Consider the following 19,410-nt stretch of genomic DNA (forward strand, 5'->3'; position numbering starts at 1 on the left):
TGCAGAGAAGGACCTGGGAGTCCTAGTGGACAACAGGATGGCCATGAGCCAGCAATGTGCCCTTGTGGCCAAGAGGCCAACGGCATCCTGGAGGGCGTTAAAGAGAGCGCGGCCAGCAGGTGGAGGGAGGTCGTCCTCCCCCTCTGCTCTGCCCTGGTGGGGCCACAGCTGGAGCACTGTGTCCAGTTCTGGGCTCCCCAGTTCCAGAAGAGCAGGGAGCTGCTGGAGAGAGTCCAGCGGAGGCTACAAAGATGCTCAGGGGACTGGAGCATCTCTGCGCTGAGAAAAGGCTGGGAGCCCTGGGGCTGTTCAGCCTGGAGAAGAGCAGGCTGAGAGGGGATCTCACCAATGCTCAGTAACAGCTAAAGGGCGGGTGGCAGGAGGATGGGGCCAGGCTCTTCTCAGTGGTGCCCAGTGACAGGACAAGGGACAACGGGCACAAACTGGAACATGGGAAATTCCATGAGCAGAGCCCTGGCACAGGCTGCCCAGAGGTGGTGGAGTCTCCGTCTCTGGAGACATTCCAAACCCGCCTGGACGTGTTCCTGTGCAACCTGCTCTGGGTGACCCTGCTCTGGCAGGGGGTTGGACGGGATGGTCTCCAGAGGTCCCTTCCAACACCTGCCATTCTGTGATTGTGTGACACAGCAAAGGGTTGGGTGGCATGCGAGAGGTGGGCACAGCCAGGCCGGGCAGGGCGACGCAGGGGCTGTCGTGTGGGTGCTGTGCCTGCAGATGGCACCTTTGACTCTGCTGAGGAGCAATGAAAAACTGAGGAGGGAAAAAAAGCCCTGGCTGGTGACGTGGTGCTCAAAGCAAAGAGAAAGGTGCTTTGGGTACATGGCATGAAGTGACCCAGGGTGCTCATCCCCGGGGGGGGTGAAGGGCCCGGCCCCCAGAGCTGTCCCCTCTCACCGCAACCGCTCCGGGTGGCCTGTCACGATCGTCACCAAACGGCCGTTGCTCTCTGCTGTCCCTGACACTGGCCATTGGCAGCAGATTGCACCCAGAGCTGGCTCAAAACCTGCTCAGAGAATTGCTACGAAGGGGTTTTTTTTTTCACCCTCATTAACCCCTTCTGGCTATAATGAGCCTAGCCAGGGGCCACCGGGTGCTCTCAGCATCCCTAGTGGGGGAGACGTCCTGCCCGCTTCCACGAGGACAACTTGGGCTACCCAGGGAGAGGATGCATTTTGTAGACGCGCTGCTTTGAGGGCTGCAAAGGGCAGAGCTTCTGTTTGGGGTGGTGCCACAAGGCTTTTTGGAGCTCACACCTCGACCCGCGTTGTCACTGCTGGCAGTTCTGGCTACCTAGTCCCCGTTGCCCTGGCCTGGGGGTAGCTCAGCTGGAGCCACCGGTGAACGCAAGCTGGCAGATCCCCGAGGAAATTCCGTGGGAAGTTCCATATACATAACATAAGGAGTTCCATCTCAACACGAGGAGGAACTTCTTTCCGGTGAGGGTGGCAGACCCCTGGCACAGGCTGCCCAGAGAGGTGGTGGAGTCTCCATCTCTGGAGACATTCCAAACCTGCCTGGACGCGTTCCTGTGCCACCTGCTCTGGGTGACCCTGCTCTGGCAGGGGGTTGGACTGGATGGTCTCCAGAGGTCCCTTCCAACCCCGGCCAGTCTGGGATTGTGTGATTCTGTGTGAAGGACGCTACACCGGTGTGCTCGGCTCCTGCCCTTCCCACCACCTTTAAACACATCTGCTTTGCCCTCCCTGCATGGGCTGTCACCTTCTGCAGACACAACTGGAAATGCGGTACTTCTGTATTTCTAAAGGAAAAAAGAGAAACCGGCTGCTCTTTCAGCACTTTTCTTCCACAACCCCTCCACTTTGCTCAGATTCCTCTCCAGCCTCCCTCACCCACCAGTTCCTACACAAACAGCGTGAGCCTCATACTGGCCTTAAAATTCTGTGTGAAATGGACCTGGAAATTAATTTCACACCGGAAAAACCGGCTCACCATCAGCCGCAGCGCAGGTGGTCGGAAAGAGAACCCTGCAACTGCTGTACAAATTAATCCTGCAACTCGGGTGATGGGGTAGCACGGGGGGACACACACGCCTTCCGCCCCGTGTGCTGCCATCCCGACCCACACCGCGATGTGGGATGCTGGAAAGCCACGGCAGATGGAAGGTACCACCATCACCGAGGGGCTCACGGTTTCGGTGGGGGGGGACCAAAATCATTGTGTGCCCCAAGAAGGGAAAGCTGGCGGGGGCAGGGGGGGGGGGCAGGGGCTGCCTCTCCCTGAGCAAAAAGTCCTCCTGCTCTTTCACACGGGTTTTATTTACTGACCGAGGATGGCGGTTTGGGGAAAGCCCATCGAAAGAGCCTTGCGGGAGCCTCCTGGGGAAAAAAGGGGTGTGAAGAAATGACTGATGGCACCGTATTGCCCGCGCTGGCCATCAGGTAGCCGGTGTCCCTGCGGGCGCGGGATCCAGGGCAGTACGTGGTCTCCCTGGCGGGCAGAGATAATTCAGTTCCTCAGCTGGGCAGGATTTTGCACGTGCCTGCGTTTTACCTGCTCCCCGCGTGGCATTTCATCTACTTAAAGGTTTAGAGAGGGGCGGCGATGCCGCCTCTCACAGCAGAAGGGGCAGGGAAGGCAGGGAGAGGAGTGACCGACCACCGGGATCGATGGATGGAGAAATGTTCTGTGCTTAGATAGAAAATGAGGGGTGGGGGAAGCCTTGCCGTATGATTTCAAGGTTGAGTGAGTGGTGCCAGGAGGCTGCGAAGGCCCTGCTTTGGCAGGCAGGGTGCGGAGAGGGGAGCTCACGGGGCCTGGCTCCAAAAAAAAAAAAAAAATAATACGGTTTCCCAGTAATGAGCCCGTGGAGAAAAGCCGGGCTAGCAGGGAGGTTATCCCAGCCCTCCTGCTCACCGCTGTGCCCCCTGCCTTGCGGGGCTGGCACTAATTGTGGTGGCCTCCGATCCCCCACGGCGACCAGGAGCATCCCCCTGCTCACATTGCATCACTTCATTTTAATCCCTTTTTTTTTCACACACACAGCCCCCCCCCCCCCCCGCCCAGCTACGAGCTTGTTAAAAGGCACTGGTGATGGCGCATCCCCCGCTGGCTGCGTCTCAGAGCCACGTCGCTCCCTTCAAAACCGGAGCTTGGGAACATCAGCTCCCGAAGTTGGTCCGCGGTCCAGCCTGCAGACAGCTATTGCTGCTGCTGTCTGATTCAAACCAAGCGTGGAAGAGGGAGGCAGCTCACAGGAGACGGAATTCCTGCGGGCTTTGTCATCCCAGGCAGTGAAATCCCACTAGTTCTCCCCCCATGGCGGGGAAGATGCAGCCTGGGCTCCCCTGGGAATGGGACCAGGACTCAAAGCCGGACCCGCAGGCCGTGGGGAACTCGGCTTTTGGAGAGCTGGCTGATGTAAAAGAGGTGCCAGGTCTCCAAATCGGCTGGGACGTGGGCTGAAAGCCGCGGTGTGAAGGCCAGGCTTGGGGGCCGGGCAGTGGCTGAGCGGAGGAGAGACGCGTTTCTGTTTAAATAGAAACACTGACCAGAATTTATCATGAGAGTCATGAAGTGAGACATCACTTGTGCAAAGCTAGAGTGGCTGCAGCCACCAACCAGGCCTGAAATGTGCCTCCAAATCACGTTTTGCTTGGTTTTCCCCTCCCCTTTTTTTGTTGTTTCTGCCCCAAATTAGTTCCCCTATTTTAGGGACGTGTCTGGGAGGTATCCTGGCTGCGTGCGTGCTTCTTTGTGGTGAGGAAGAGGACACGGGAGGGATGAAGGAGGGAGAATCCAGGAGGGAGGATCCTTGTGATTGCAACTTTAGGACATCCCAGCTACCAAGGGCATAATCCTTAGCAAACCCAGTTGCGATGGGGGGGGAAACTATTTGCCAGCCCCTTCCTTGACTGCAGGCAGCTCATCGCACTCAGGGGTCTGTCAGGAGCTTATGTTTTTAACCCCAAAGCAGCTGCAGGTGTGCCAGGGCTGGCTCTGCTGCGCAACAGCCCCCACCTGCAGCTTCACCGGGTTGAGGGGGCAGCTCCATCACCCTGGGGGGCTCCCTGCAGCTGGGGGGGCACCACAGAGCGTCCCTGCCCCCCCCCCCCCCTTATGAAGGGAGGAGGCGAGGGTACCGGGAGCAGACCTCTGCCCAATTCAAATCAATCAGCTGCGGTAATTGCATAATTAGCAGAAGCTGCTCAAGAGAGGCAAGGGTTTAATTATCCCCTCCCGTTCCTGTGGAGGCATTTGCCCAAGGCTGCTCCAGGAGGAGGGATGCAAAGGTGGGTGTCAGGGAAGGCTCCTGACCTTCTGGGGGGGAGGCTTCAGAAGCACAAACTGTGCTCGTTTAGTGTTTTAATTAAAGCTGCTGGGGATGGGGTCTGGTGGGAAGGTAAAGCTCCTCCAAGCCCAAAGCAGTGGGAAGCTTTTGGATGATTTGCGTGGCGGAGCAGCACCCAAAGCCCTGGCCCTTCTGGGGCTGCGGGACATGGAGTGTTGCTGGGACTGGTGTCATCGTGAGCTGCTTTTCTATGGCTTTGTTGCTTCCAAGAAGGCAAGAAATGGGGTGAAGCTGTGGGATTTGGCTGCCTTCCCTAAAGCTGTGTGTAGGGAGGGCTTGGACTGGAGGCAGGGGTTGGCCCTGCGATGTCCTGCTGGGCTCGGAGAGGACATGGTGGCAAGAGTGTTGGGTGGATGCGTATGTTGTCACTGTGGCAAAAATAACACCGTGTCTGTAGAAAGGGAGGCTCTGAGCGCCGGAGGGAGCAGAGCTGGGGAGAATAACTGCTGGTGGTGTGCCTGCTGCCCGTCTCGCTTTCCTCGGCTCTCCTATCACCTGTCCCACCATATCCCTCATCCATGATTTATGCGCTCCTCGGGGCTGCCAGCCTTTCAGGCACAGAGCGCAGAAAAAGACCAGTAATACAACAATAACAACAACAACAAATTAATTAAAATCAAAGAGGTTGAGTTAAACTTCACGTGGCCGGTGCCCGGCTGGAGCTGGAATTGAAGGGGCCACCGCTGTCTTGGGGGTGAGCCCGGGATTTTGGCGGGGGGGAGGGGGTTGTCCTGCTGCCCCACCGGGAGTCGTTGGGGCGGGGGGGGTCGGTGGAAGCTGAGGGTGAAATTCCGGTTACCTGGGCAAGGGGCGCTGCGCCGCTCGGGCTCCTTCCCCTCCCCTTCCTCCTCCTCCTCCTCCTCCTCCCCCGCCGCGGCTCACTCGGCTGGCAGCGCGGCGGGGCCGGCAGCCGCCGCGGGGAGGAGGAGGAAGAGGAGGAGGAGGAAGGGTGGGGGGGGTGGGGGGGGACATGGTGGGCTCGCCGCTGACAGCGGGATCGCGACCGGCTGCCACAGGTAATGCCCCCCTCCGCGAGTTTTCCTTATTCCGCCTTTAATTAGCGAGGCGGTGTGCGTGTGCGCGGAGGATGCGCGGAGCCTCCGCGGAGCCGCGGGCATCTCCCCCACCCGCCCCGGGGGTGGCTTTGCGCGCCGTCCTCCTTCCCAAACCTCCCTTACCTGCTGCCGCCGAGGGGACAACTTCTCTGGGGTGAGCCACCACCATCATCGTTATTTTTTTTTGGCGGGGGTTGTGTGGGGGGGGAGAGTCTCCGAGCGCGGGGGTTTCGATGGCAGGAGGCGGGGAGCCCAACCTTTTGGCAAAATAATAACAATAACAACGTGCGTCGGTGTTGTCCTGCCCCTGGGACAGCAGCACCGTCCCCAGAGTCCCCCCCCCCCCCGCCCCATCCCACCCCGGGCTGTGGTTTGGAGCGGAGCTGGGCGGCAGGAGGCGGCCAGAAGCTGCAAAGTTTCTCGGGCGAGCCGGCGCCGAACTTCTCCAAAGGCGCAGGGATGCTGCCGGGCTGGGCGGCCGTGGAAAAAGGGTTGGGTTTTTTGGGAGGGTGGGTTTTTTTTTAATTATTTCTTTTTTTTTTTTTTAGTCCCCTCAAAAATATATTGAAGGGCGAAACAGCTTTTCAAAAACGACAAATCTTGCCCCGGATAGTTTCTTTTTATTTCTTGAGAAAACGCTTTATTTGAGATTTTATTTTTTTTCCCTTTGCTTGCTCCTCTTTCCCTTACTCCCTGACAGAGCCTGCGATCCTCTCTTATTTAAATAAACGTTTTCCTGCCCACCTCCAAATACCAACCGCCGCACAAATCCAACTTGGCGTTGGCCAGGCATCTTTAGCTTTGAACAGCCTGGAGTTGTCGCCGGAGCCTTTATTGTCAGAAAAGGCTCAAACTTCAAGAGTTTTGTCCCCACGAAACCCAGCCAGCTGCATTAGGTCGCCCCTCCTTTTCCCTTGCAAGGTTCAGGGGGGTTCCTTAGGGGTGTTTCCGCTCGTTGTGGCCAGGGTGGCTTTTCCCCTGATGCTGGTCTTCAGTTTGAGCCACACGGCACCAACCCCTTTGTTGCGATCCATGATTTTTGGATGCTTACAGGGAGGTAAATAACAGCCCGTGCCTGCTTGTAATTAGAAACACAGGTGTGGGGCTTGACTGCTGGCATTTAATTGGGGAAATACAAAACCTGGGGTGCTGGTAGTAAAGACTTGTCTGAGGAGAGGGGGATGAAAAAAAAAATGAATAAGGCTGCTGATAGAAAAGGCAACAGTTCTTTAAAAAAAAAAATAAAAAAAAGGAGAGGAGGAAAAGCAGCTCTGGGGTACCTTATTTGGCCCGATGAAAGGGTGCGGAGGCTGGGGTGATGGGCAGGGGAACAGCGGAGCTGGCTGGGGTGGGGGCAAAACCCGGGGCTCTCCCACGGGTCCCCTGGTGGGAAAGGCAAATCCAAAACCAATCCCTGTGCCAGGGACGCCCGGGGGTGCTGCCAGCCCCCCCCCCTTGCCAACCATCATCGCTTCCTCAAGCCTCATCTCTCTTACCCACCAGTGTATTCTTGGCAGGGGGTGTGTGATGCTGGAATGGGAAGTTTTCTGTGCGGGTGTGTTTTACATTGTTATTTGGGTGGGTTTTTTTCCTTGTTTTGGGGGTAAAGCCCTGTCTGGCAGCAGATCCCCAGGGCAGGACGGATGTCAAGGGGGTTGGGGGGGGCTGGCAGAGCCACCGGTGACCATTGTGTCCGGGCTGTGTGCAATTATCCAGGGTCTTCCCGGCACATCTTACGGCAGCCGGGGACACCTCATGCGCGTGGCTTCAGTGAGTGATAACGCCACGAGATAGAGCTGGTGCGGGAATATTATTTTTTTTTATTTCTTTTTTGTGGAGCAAGGCATTGCGATGGGAAACTCACATTTGTCAAAATCCGGGTGGGTGTTTTAGGGGAGGGAGTTTTGCTCTGTTCTCTCCTTCTCCCCTGCCCTGGCGGAGAGGAAATCCCTTCACAATTCCATTTTTTCTTTTCTCCTCCGCCCCCCTCCCTCCCTCCCCAGCGCAAAAGCTCTCTTGTTTCAGGAGGCAAACTGTAGGTCTCGCACCACCAAGTTGAGATAGTGTTGTGAAAATACAATGTTTTGTTTTAAGACCAAGTTGTAAAACACTCCCTTTATGGGAAACTGTAAAAATTGATGTTCTCGTTTATTATTTTTTTAATTCTTTTTTTTTTTTGGTGATAAGTGGGTGAAACGATGTTTGCAAGATGTGGGACCTGTGGAGCTCGTCAGTTTGCTGTCGCTGGGTCTGGGAAGGGTACGCATGTGCCGAGAGGCTGGGTGTTGTGTCCCCCCTGGGGACGTCACCTGAAAATAGGAGGGAGGTGGCACCAAAATGTTTTCTGCTGCTCAGCTGCGATAATTTAGAGTGAAGTCCATGGTATGGCAGCTCCTCTGCTGACTGGGTGGAGGTACGCAAAGAAAAAGGGCATCTTAAAAAGGGTTTGATTTATGAAGTTTCTCAGATGTTCTGCGCAGATGGTCTGGAGCACGGATTATTTTTAAATTTAAGGAGCTTTAGGGTATGGGTTTGTCTTGATGAGGGGTTGGCCTGTGGCCTCTCGTTAGGGTGTAAAACATCCCAGCTGCTCACAGCCCGGCTAATTGAGCTGGAGATTTGCTCTCTGAGCACAAATAGTTCACAGCGCATCCCAGAACTCTGCAGTTTTTTCCCCACTACAGTGTCCTGCTTTCTGCAATGAGACTTTTAATAACGTTACAGGAGGAGGAGGGGTTAGTTTGGGGTTTTTATGTCTTAAGACCTACAAATACTAAAATTCATGCCTTCACGCTTGCGTTGCCATTGGACCAGGCTCTGCAGCCGAGATGGGCGATGCCGGTGGTTAAGGCTCACCCAAATCATGCAGATGCACTGGAACCTTGCCCATGGGTCAGGAATGACCAGGATGCTGCAGCGGGGGCTGGAATAGCATTTGTGCCCGGGCTGAGCTCGGTCACCGTGGGCAGGAAACCTCGGGTGGTGGAGCCTGGTGGCTCCCAGCCCGTGAAGATGTTGGCATGTGGGGCGCCGGTGGGTGCTTGCTGACTACAGTGTGCTCCACAAGCGATCAGAGGGGCCATCCCGTGCACGCTTTGTCTACTATTCTGCTAGATAGCCTGGCAGGAGCATCTGCTTGAACCCCTGTCCTGGGGCCAGGGATCCTCTTGGATGTGTCTTGTGATGGAAGCTCCGACCTGGCCGTGGGAGGGCTGTGACGTCCCTCCCCAGCCTCTGCCCAAGCCAATGCTGCAGTGAGCTTTTTTTTTTTTTCATCCTTAGCCTAAATTCCTTTGCCCTGATCTGTGTATTTGCTGTAACAGTGGCAGGAAGATGTCCTGCTTGGAGTATGCTGGGGAGAAAGCCACTGGGGGTGAAATCCTGCTGGCAATGGCGGGGGGAGGGATGCTGGTGCCCGGGCTGCTGCAGCTCTGAAAAGGACGTGTGGGAAAGGGACTGGACAGCTTGGAGGGTCCTCAGCCACAACTGGGGGCCCAGGAACATGAACAAGCATGTCACTGGTGATGAACCGCTGTCATTAATCCAAATAACTTCATCTCTGCTGACTGCCTTTGCCTTTTGGTGTGAGCCCCTGCTCTTGGAGGGGCTGCTTTTTGGGATGGAGGGATTTTTTGGGAGGGAATTTTCCTCCCAAGTAGCTCCATCTTCCTTTCCCCTCTGCTGTCTCTACCGCTGGATTTTTTTATTTTTTTTTTTATTTTCCCCCCTCCCCTCCTAAAATTTCAGCTGGGGTGTGATTAGCCGCAGCGTGCCCACAGTGCGACTCTATCAGGCGCAGCCTGGCTTTCATTAGCCGCAGCGGCCAGCGGGCCTTGAAAAGGTCTGTCGCCGCAAAGTGCCTCTCGCTGGAAGTTAAGTGAGCTTTGTGCAAGAGTGGCAAGGACACTTCTCTCTTGATTTGGATGAGGCAAGAAATGGCCTGAGAGCTTTAGCAGCTCAGGTTGCTCAGTGTGAAGATGTGGGTTGATTTTTTTTTTTTTATTGGTTTGGGTTATTTTTTTTTGCCCCCTCCTCCAAAGCCACCCCTGTTTCTCTCTCTTTTTAAGTTCTACCTTTCCAGCCTGTGGCTGGAGTTACCAGAGGAATGAACGAATAGCCTTGTTGCTCCTTGATAGCCACACAAGCATCCAGCCTGGGGCTTGGGAATAGCTGGAGGCAGGGAAAGTGGTCGAGATCCCGGGGGGTGCGTGTACCCGGGGTGCTGTGCTGATGGGGGCTTGGCGTGGTGTCTGCCCAGATGAGCGCTTGCCAAGGAAGACAAAGTGAAATAACTAACCTGTCGTCTCTGGCAGGGCTTGGAAATGTCGTTTGGCTGCTGATTGCCAAGAGCTCCTGGTCCCGTGCCTGATGGCTTGTTCTTGATGTTGATAATGAGGTCTTTTATTGCGTTGCTTGCACTATTATGGGCGTGCTTCCTCCTGCGGCTGCAGAAAGGTGATGCTGGCTTTGGAAGCTGTGCCCCTGAGTGTGGCAAGGAGGGAGATGCCGTGCTGGTCCCTGGGGCAAGTGCTCCTGTGCTGTGGGGGACAGCCTGGGCCAGAGGGCTTGAGCAACAGCCACCTACCATGTGTTTGCTACGCATGCTTATTACTCTGTAAATGGAGTGGGCAATATTTAGATGAGCACTGGCCTCCCGTTGACCAGCAGGCTCTGGGTCAGGCCTTCAGCATCTTTACCTTTGCCACTTTGTCTGTCGTTGTGTGTTTTTAAGAGTCTAGAGGGCGGTTCCTGTCTTACAAGACCAGACTGTGCATGCAACTCCACAGAGTTCAGCTTTCCACCTCCTCCTAAAGCAGTCATTCCCACCCGTCTTCCCCACCCTCCTTCCCCCCCCCCCCTTTTTGTATTCCTCCAAGCTAAGCTCTCTTGTTCTTGGCTGCTTTTTCACCTTTTCATCCCTGTGCTGCTGCAGCCCGGGAACCAGGAGAGTTGGGAACCTGTTGGCTTGGTCTCCATGCCCCATCCCAGCCTGCCTCCCAGTTCCGGAGCTCCTGTTCCAGCTTTAGTGAGGTTTTGTGATGGAAAATGGTTGCTACTCTCATCATAGGCATCATAGCAACCGGTGCTGGAGACTCAGTAGAGCCCGTGCTGCCCCACTTAAAAAAAAAAAAAAAAATAAAATAATTGGGTATCTCTTCTTCCATCTACCCAAGAAAGATGCTGCCTTTGCTGTGGAAGGATGGGTGGCCATGGCTGCTGCAATGGGAACGCCCCTTCCCAAAGCCCCCAGGGTGTTATTTTAACAAAGCATGGCTGAAGAGGTGAATTGGATGCTTCTGCCTGTAGCACTGAATGACTTTCCTTGGGTACCCCATGGTTGGGGCATGCTGCAGCAGAGGGTTTGTGTGTTGCTAACGAAGAGCCAGGCAGTTATCTTACCTAGATTTTCCATCTCGTGGCATATGGAATAAGCGTGGATATGGAATATCTTGTGGCAGTTGCAATGACTTGGAAAACCAGTTTCCCATCCAACCCAGGCCAAGTTTTCCTGCGTGGACTGAGACCTTCGAACATAACACTTTCTTCTGGTCTTGGGCTGTTGGTTGAGCAATGTGTTAATGTTATCTGGGAGCTAACGTTTGTCTCCTGTGGGAAAGCACACCTCCTGCAGCCCCCAGCACAATGTTTCCACTCCTGTCCTTGTTGTGAAATGGGAGGAAACTCCTGGAAATGTGGGAAACTTTGGTGTTGCTCGTTGTTAGTAAGTAACAGTTCTTCCCCTGCTGGAAGAGAGGTCTGAACACCACCAGCCGGGATGCTCAGATGTCGGCTTCGTGGGCATCCTCTGGGGTGGGTGGGTGGGGCAACACCTGCGTCTCCAACCTTGACTTTGCTTTTGGGGTGAAGGAAGGGGAGAGAGAGCATCTTCCACGCTCTTCCCCCTGCAAGCATCACCTCGGGGGTTAGGTGGGTCGCGGCAGCCCCGTCCCCTCGCTCCCTGTTCTGTGTGCGTCCTTCCCCCCCCCGCCGACGTGCAAACAAATAAGTTGGCCTGTATTTATTTAACGAGGGGAATTTTTTCCTTCTCTGCGGGGAATAGACGAAAAAAAGGGCAAATTTTTTCACTGGGAACAAATCTCATTTTCAAGAGTCCTGACAAAATGAGCCATAAAATTACAATATTTCAAAGTGCTTCGTAATTCTAGCGCGGACGGCTCTTCATCATGGAATCTGAAAGCTCAGAAAATATAAAACTCATTAGATTAAAATAAACCACCTACCGCGCGGAAGAAAAGCTTATTTATCAATATCAATTTACTTCTGATTACCCTGTTCTGCAATTTGTTATTTTTAGGAATTATGATTTGTGTATAGCCCATGCCAATATATGGAGGGAAGAAAAAAAAAAAATAAATTAAAATTAACTTTTACTTTTTTCCTTTTGGATTCTACTTATTGTGAAAACCTGGCCAAGAAGCAATAAGGAGAAAAGGTGAATTTCTAGTGGCGCTTCCATTTGAGGAGCAGAGGGATGGGAAAGCGGGAGCCGCTGGGTTTCATCATGAGGTCCGAGCGGTGTGCTTTGCTGAAGGAGGACCCTGGGGGTGTTTTCTCTGATGCACCTTTGGTGGTGGGTCTCGGTGGAGCTATCTCCTGACCCTCTTCCAAGGTGGAAGAAGCTGGGGAGAGCAGGCACGGATGGCATAATGGAGGGGGGAGAGGGGTCTTCCAGCATGTGGCTGGATGCTGTGGGGCATGGTGGGACTCTGGTGGCATCTCAGGGGCTTCCGCTCTGCCTATGAAGGACCGAATGCTGCAGGTGGGCGGTGATGGCTGCTGGGCTCCCCTCTTTGAGGGGCAACATTGGTGCTGCATTGCTTGGACAAAAAAAAAAAAACAAAAAAAAAAAAAAAAACCAAAACTTTTTGGGAAGGCGCGTACAGTTTCCTCGCCTGGAAGCCGTTTGGGAGATGCTTTGATTTACACTTTCATTTCTTCTTTATGCTCCTGGAAAGAGCGAGGAGCAAACAGAGAGGCTGACGCTGTAAATCCTGAGGCGCGAGCGTGGTGGTGCCGTTTGGGGAAGGGAAGCGCAGGTTTGGGGGGAGAGAGGGCTGGGGGCCTGGGGGGGATTAAAGGTGCCAGCATCTCCGCTAGCGCGGCACAGCCGCCGCTCCGATGGAGGCAATTAAGTGTGTTTTGTGTGCGTTCGAGCCGTTCTTGTAGGCCAGCACCCCGACAGCGCGTTTAAAAATAACCAATACAGGTGCACAGCCTGGAAGCTGATGCTGAAGCACCTCGAGAGCAATAGGTGGCCCGGGCTGGAGAAGCGGGAGCATCTCTGCCTCCAGCTTTTGCCAGGGCTGAGATGCCAGAAGGCTCTGGGAGCCTTGTCACCACCTTTGCTGGGATTAATGTGTGCCCAGGACGGGAGCACACGCCGGTCGGACTCCGTAGCCATGCAGGTGGGATCTTCGCCATGCTCAGGGATGCAGCGGGGAGAAAAAAAAAAAAGCTGTTTTCCAGGCTTGGGAAGGAGGCGTATGGCGCAAGGGGGTTGAAAAACCTCTGCTCGACCTGAGCCACTTCCTAAACTTTTGAGCCTCGGGACTTCTTTGTAGAGCGCTGTTTCAGTGGCAGAGTCTCCTCCGGTTCCCATCCATCGCTATTCAATGCCGCTGCTTCCTGCGCCTCGGGGAGCGGTTGCCGGCGGACTGGGAAATCTCTGGTTTAACATCAGTGCTCCTGCAGGCAGGAGACAACAGTTCGGTGCCCAGCGCCGACTTGCCCGGAGACGTTATTATTATGCTGGGAACTGCACCGAGTGCTTCCCACCCAGAGCCTCTTTCAGGCAGAAGGTGCAATTTAATATGCTCTTAGTCGCAACTTTTAAGTTCTCCCTGGAGATTTCTCAATCCCGTTCCTAAATTTGCAATATTCGAGTGAACCGTCTCGGAGAACCGGTGAAGAGCTTCAATATTAATGAAGACAGACAAAATCAAAATGACATTTCAGGCAATTACTTACATAATGAAGTGACTGACTCGGAATATACAATATTTAGATTTATCATGACACTCAAAAGGGGATGCTGTCAACTGCCTTTATTTCTACATCAGGCAAATTGTTTTTCCACTGCCCTGTTGCTTTTTAAATGTGGTCTGTGAAGCCGGAAAATGATGTTTCCGCTCACTTGGCCTGATAGCTGTGTGCTGCGTTAGAAGAAAGTTAGTGTTTTCCTCAATGGCATCTGTCCATGTCCGAGATTTTCCCCTGCCTGAAACATATAAAAGAAGGGGGATAACTGAAAAATTTGGGGGTTTTCTTTGTTAGAAGTGTCTATTCGGTTTTTGCTGGCTGAATCTGAAGATATAAAGGGCCTAGTAGGGTGCCTGGCTCCGGGGGATAGAGGTATTTTTTGTTTAGAAACTGGGTTTTTGGGGGCTCTGCTGGCATCCAGCATTCAGAAGACAGAAACTTGCCAAGGGCTCCTGGCCGTGTCTCGCAGACCTGTGTCAGGTTTCCCAGCGAGACTGGCACGATACACCTACAAGTTAAGCAGTGCAGATCCCAAATGCCTTCTCGGGCCTGTGACGAATATCCTAAAGACGCATGGAAAAAAGCCGCAGGGCCGTTTTTTCTTGCCTAGGCACAGACCTCTTCCTCCTAGGGACTATCTCATGGCAAAATAGCTGCAGAAGTTGGAATTTAGGACCTTTTCTAGGGTGATAGAGTTGTTATGAGCTGTTGCTTCTGACACATCCACCAGTAACGATAAAATGGTGTGTGTGGCTGTTGCTTTGAAGCTTCTTTAGGAGCATCCGCGGAGGTGGGGCAGGGATGCCGGCTGCCTTGCAGAGGGATGCTGGGCGGAGGTGGTACCCTGGGCTTACGGATAAGGATAAGCTGGCTGTCTGGGTGCTCCCCAAGTGGGAATCGCACGGGTCGCTGTGGTTTATTGAGGGCTGCTGCTCGAGTGATCTCTTCTCCGGTCGCTGGGTGAGCCAAAACCGGCTGTGTGTACAGCCGGTCGCAGGCGTAACAAGTTCCCAGCCTGGGCTGGTGAATGGGAGATGTGATTTATTGCTCAGGTCAGCCCTTGGTCTCAAGCGGGAGCTGCCTACGTGTTGAGCGCCGGGTTCGCCGCCGTGTTTACCGCCCCCCCCGAAAGGCTGGCTGTCACCTACGCGCTCTGCCTTTCATGTCCCTGCGTTTGCTGGTGGGGAAAATGTTCCCCCAGCCCACACCTCTCACAGCACCCGCAGAAATAGGGAGAGCGTTAGAGAGGGGTCTCCGAGATGTCCTTACCTGTTTCAGGCTCTGCCTGGGCTGCCAAGGGGATCTGTATTCCCTATATACTGTATGTGAGGTACAGGGGTTATACTTCTAGCGGGAGGTGTCCCTGCCCAGGGCAGGGGGTTGGGATTAAATGATCTGTAAATGATCTTGCAGCCCCCCCATCCCCCAGGCAGTTTGAGAGGTTTGAGGGGCTCTGCTTTGTCCTCGGACATTCCGGTGCCTCCTCAGTGATTCTGGGTCAAGCTTCCCACTCAATTTTGCCAAAGCATCCTAAATCCCAGCGCCGGTGGCTCGCTGCTGCGTGGTTCCCGGGTTGTGGCGGCTCTCTCAGGTGGCTCGGCTCAGCCTCTGAGCCTGACCGTGGAGGTCACAGTGGCTTGTCCCCTCCCATGAGGTGAGCTGATATGCTTTGGAAAGTGGAAAATAAAAAAAATAAAAAATCACCTATGCTAGGTTAATCCTGGTTTTTTGACTTGACCCTGGCCAAGAGGATGGTTGGGGCTGCAGGTACCAAGAAAGTGGTGGTGGTACTCCTGGGTGAAGTGCCCTCTAAAAAAGCCAAGCGTTAACAAAATGTTAATCTCCCGGGTGTCGCCCTGTGGCCGCGGGGCTCTAAGGTGCAAGGTGGGACAGGGCTGCATCCCTGAGCCTGTGCCGGGCGGGGCGGGGGGGGGCAAGGTCATATCCATAAAATGCTGGACTTGACGCTGCCTTTCTTCTTTGACAGGAACCATGAAGCGTCCCACTGCTGCTGGCAGCTTTCTGCTTCCCCTCTTGCTCCTGGAGCTGCTCCCTTTGGGTAAGTCATCTATCTGTCCGTCCGTCCAGTGCCAGGCTCTTCTATCCCCGCTCGGGTCTCACGTTTGTGAGGTTGCTGCCTTTGTGGTCTCCTGGTGAAAGGCAGAGCATCATCGCTGTTGAGATAGGGAGATGTGCCTGGTACGGGTAAGTAGACCATCCATCTCCGTTGCATGTGGCCCTGGGGACCTGTGCGTTGTGCTCCCGTGCAGTCAGTAAAAGGACCCACATGGCATCAGATGGCCTGTGCTGGGAGGGGTTGGGAAGAGTCTTGGAGGAGGAGGAGGATATGCTGGTAAACCCAAGGGTGGTAGGTGCTCCTGATGTATCTCCATGGGAAGACCTTGGCAACTTCCAAATGTGGGGTCGCGAAGTCAAAGCTGGTGGCGGACCTCGTGATGCATCCGGCGTTAGGTCCTTTTGATGTAAATTAAACTTAAAGGGAATCAGAGGGAGCGGACACAAGGCAAGGACGTAAACCAGAAGCTTGTTAGCTGTTGAGCAGTGGAGGTATTACTGGCAGGGCTCTCCCTCTGCTTTCAGCAGCAAAATTCTTACCCGAACTGTGCTTTAATGTATGCTGCGCACGGAAATAACCCCTCTCCGAGCTGCCTTTCTCATTCCAGCTGGAGGGAAGGGCAGGGCTTTGGGCAGGCAACGCCTCGGTGGTGAGCTCTCCTCCCACGTCTGGGCTCTGCCCCACAAGCGTGATGCTCTCGGTCTTCCTCCCTCCCTGGGGTCCAGCCTTGGGAGCCCGTGGGGCAGGACAACCGCCTCCTGGTGCAGCGAATGTGCCTCTTGGGCCGGGCTTTGGCATATCCCGGGATGCATAAGGACCGCAAAGCCCCGTGAAAATTGGGATTGTTGCATGAATGGGCTAAAGCTTCCCGGGGGCGGGGGGAGAGGGGGCTGGGGGTGTGTGCCTGTGTGGCACTTGCTGATAAACAATAGCAAGCATGTGTCCATTCGATAGCACTGTGCCCTTTGGAATGAAGGCTTTTTTTTTCCCCCTTCTCTGCTAAAGCCTCAAGATGGCTGGCCCAGATTGGCAGCCTGATTAAGCAGTCAGCGGATGACATTAGCTGTGACTGACAAGCGCAGTCAATCTCCCTCTGGTGTCGTATTGGATCAAGTATAGCCTCTCCACTTAACTGCCCTGTCATTCCTCTGGAAGGGGGGAAAAAAAGTGAGCAAAACAAAACAAAAAAAAAGACAACCCAGCACGTCCTTGCCCCCAGTCTCGGCCCCCTAAAACTTGTCCCCTGGAGAGAGCGCTTGCCACGAGTGGTCCAGTACATCCTGTTGGAGGTGGGATGGTTTGGCTTGCCTGGGTGGGGACGTGCTCCTTCATCCTTCCCTGTCGCAGAGCTGGCGTGTGCCTGGCTGGACACGGCAGATAGGCAAGAGCAAGCCCCAAAGCCTTGGAGGGGGCAGTGCAGGGAAACGAGGATTTGGGGGCTTGTAGATCCAGCAGTGTGTCAGCCCCTCTCTCCTCAAACCTACTCTGCCCGGGGCTTGGTCGTCACCTCCCCGAGGAGTGCCTGTCCTCAATAAGCGAGCGCTGGCACCCTGCTTTGTTCCTGGGATTGGGAGAAGTGCATGGATGCCCTGCCACAATGCCCTGGGGACTGTGGGTGATGGAGGTCCTCCCCCCAGAAGACCTGCAAAGCTCCCGGTGAAGTGGTTAGCAGGGCAAATGCAGAAGTGCAGCTCGGTGGGTTTGGCAGAGGATGGTTTAGCTCTGGCACGGCGGTGGAGTCTGCCTACTCCTACCCAGCTACTGCTGCAGTCACCAGAGATGGGCAGAGACCTTCACCATCTCCAGGCTAGGAGGGGCCGAGGGGTGCTGGCTAGAAGAACGCCTCCATGATTACCGTGCTCTCGCATCAGCGATGGCCAAGGACAGGAGTACTGACTCTGAAGGGCAAAGCAGCAGCAGGTTTTACAGGAATAATGTGGAGCAGGCGTGGAAGACACGCAGGGCGGAAAAATCTCCCAGCATGTCGAAATGTTGATCATGATCCCTTGAGAGCCTGTTGGTAGCACCTGAAGGAGGAATAAAGGGTTACAAGTGTGTGGTGGACGCCATGGTTTTTTGCCATGCACCTTGCTGGGGGACCATGGGCAAGAGCCGTGTTGAGGGATACAGTGATGGAATAACCCAGGGTATAACTGGGTAGTTGTGGCAGTCTCGCAGAAGGAAAATCTGGCTGATGATCCATTAGATGAAGCCACAGGTGATGGCTGGATCACAGCAGTGCCTTTGGGAAAGCGTAAACTTGCTTTTGGGGTGTGCAGGATGTGGCTGTGATTCCCAAATTAATTTGTGTGAAAGGACCGGCATGCCCAGAGCCAACATTGACAGTCCGGGATTAAATGTGAAAGGGAAAATTCCTGGGATCCTAGACTAGGTGGCAGGATAGATGTGCGGAAGACTTGTGTTTCACAGCCTGGCGAGGCTTTTTTTGGCAGCAGCCAGGTTACAAGAGGAAGACCTTATGGCCAGACCTGAGATGGGGAGAAGGTTCCTGAAGGTGGCCCAAGGACGTGTCCCTCGGCAGTGGTCAGGGCTGTGGAGGAGCTGGAAAATAGTGGTGGCTGGAACAGGGGTGTTTGGGCAGGGACAGGGCTGATGGGGCTGTGGATTCAGCCACAGCAATCCCTCTTTTATTTTTTGGGGAATAGTTCCATTTGTTGTAGCATGCATCTTTTGACCTGCATTCTTGTATTGTCTCAGACGCTTTCTCTCCATTCCCTTTCCACCTCGCACCGCCCTTCTGAACGCCGAGAGTCTGGCAGCGCAGGGATGGCCTTGCTCTTTATTCTGGGATTTGCAGCCCGGAGCAGAATCCTGCCTCCGGACCCTGCTGCAGCTTTCCCCAGCTGGGGAACCCTCTTCTCTTACCACGCAGATCCTGTGGGCTGGTGGCTCCAGTGCCTCCCAGCACCCGATGCAGCCGGGTGTGGAAGATGCGACTTATATTTAGTATACTGATAATATTAAGAAATACATTTTGACGTAGAGAAGCTTGCAGAAGCAAATCCCCTGCGGGAAGGGGCTGCTTGGTGTGGTTTAGCCTCATCTCCCCTCTTTAGAGCCTGCCAGACAGGTACGAGTGCACTTGGAAGCCCTCCGGAGATGCCATTAGCTCTAAATAACCCATTTTGTCGGGGTCCTTCTCATTTTCTTTCCAGGTACTTAACTCCAGCGGCTGCGATTTAAATGTGCCTTTGCGAGAGCGCTGCCTCTAGTGCTTTTCCCTCTTCTCGAGGTGTTTAACAGAGCGGGTGCCTCGGGAAAGAGGGCAGTGCCGAAAACCCCTGCCTTGAGACGGAGGGAGCCCCGTGGGAGCCCAGGCTGATCCTCCATTCCTTGATTCCCCCCGCCCCGAGTGGGTTTCCCATGGGTGCTGAGTGGGTTTGTGTGGGAGCACAGCTGGGACCTGCGCCTGAAAGGTCCCAGGAGCGTCTCCCTCCGTTGGGAGCTTGGGAAGGCGAGGAGGACGCTGAAACGAGGTCTGGTTCTTGTTTCTTACGGTGGGATGCTGAAGCGCAGGGCAGGAAGGTGGTGGCAGACTCCAGCGTGGTTAGGAAGGAAACCTGGACACCTGACTTCATGCGGGCTTTGCTCTCCCTTTGCCCGAAGCAATGTCTTAGCTACTGCAGCGTGGCTGGGGTAACATGGAGGTGATGCTCTGCACTGGCTGGATCCGTGTCTGGTGCAGCAGGGGTTTGTGAGGGGGCGTCACGCTGCCGCTTGGCTGGCGATTTTTAACACTGGCACCGTCTTGGGTGTTTTGGCTCAGCTCACACCAGAGGCGGTTGCCGGGGCTCATGGGGGAAGTGCTGCCCCATCGCGTCCAGCACACCTCCTTGCCCAGGGGCTGTGCTTGGGACCCCAGTCCTGCCTCTTCCCCTCCTGGGACTGGTTCCAGGGACTCCCCATCAAGGGGCCTGAGCTGTTTT

General features: G+C 54.7%; 1 protein-coding gene across 6 annotated transcripts in view; it reads left to right on the forward strand.

The window, feature by feature from the left end:
* The first annotated feature begins 5,308 nt into the window (after positions 1-5,308).
* CDH23 (cadherin related 23) overlaps positions 5,309-19,410 on the forward strand; it is a 210,387-nt gene continuing 196,285 nt past the window's right edge. For all 6 annotated transcript variants that reach the window (XR_008467045.1, XR_008467046.1, XR_008467047.1 and 3 more), the window contains exons 1-2: positions 5,309-5,346; positions 15,374-15,445. Coding sequence is in view for 3 of the 6 variants with exons in the window: in XM_054205963.1 (XP_054061938.1) it covers positions 15,379-15,445 (67 nt within the window). In the remaining 3 variants the exon portion in view is untranslated. The remainder of the gene's footprint in view (positions 5,347-15,373; positions 15,446-19,410) is intronic.

Source organism: Rissa tridactyla, chromosome 6 (assembly GCF_028500815.1).
Source record: "Rissa tridactyla isolate bRisTri1 chromosome 6, bRisTri1.patW.cur.20221130, whole genome shotgun sequence".
NCBI classification, from domain to species: domain Eukaryota; kingdom Metazoa; phylum Chordata; class Aves; order Charadriiformes; family Laridae; genus Rissa; species Rissa tridactyla.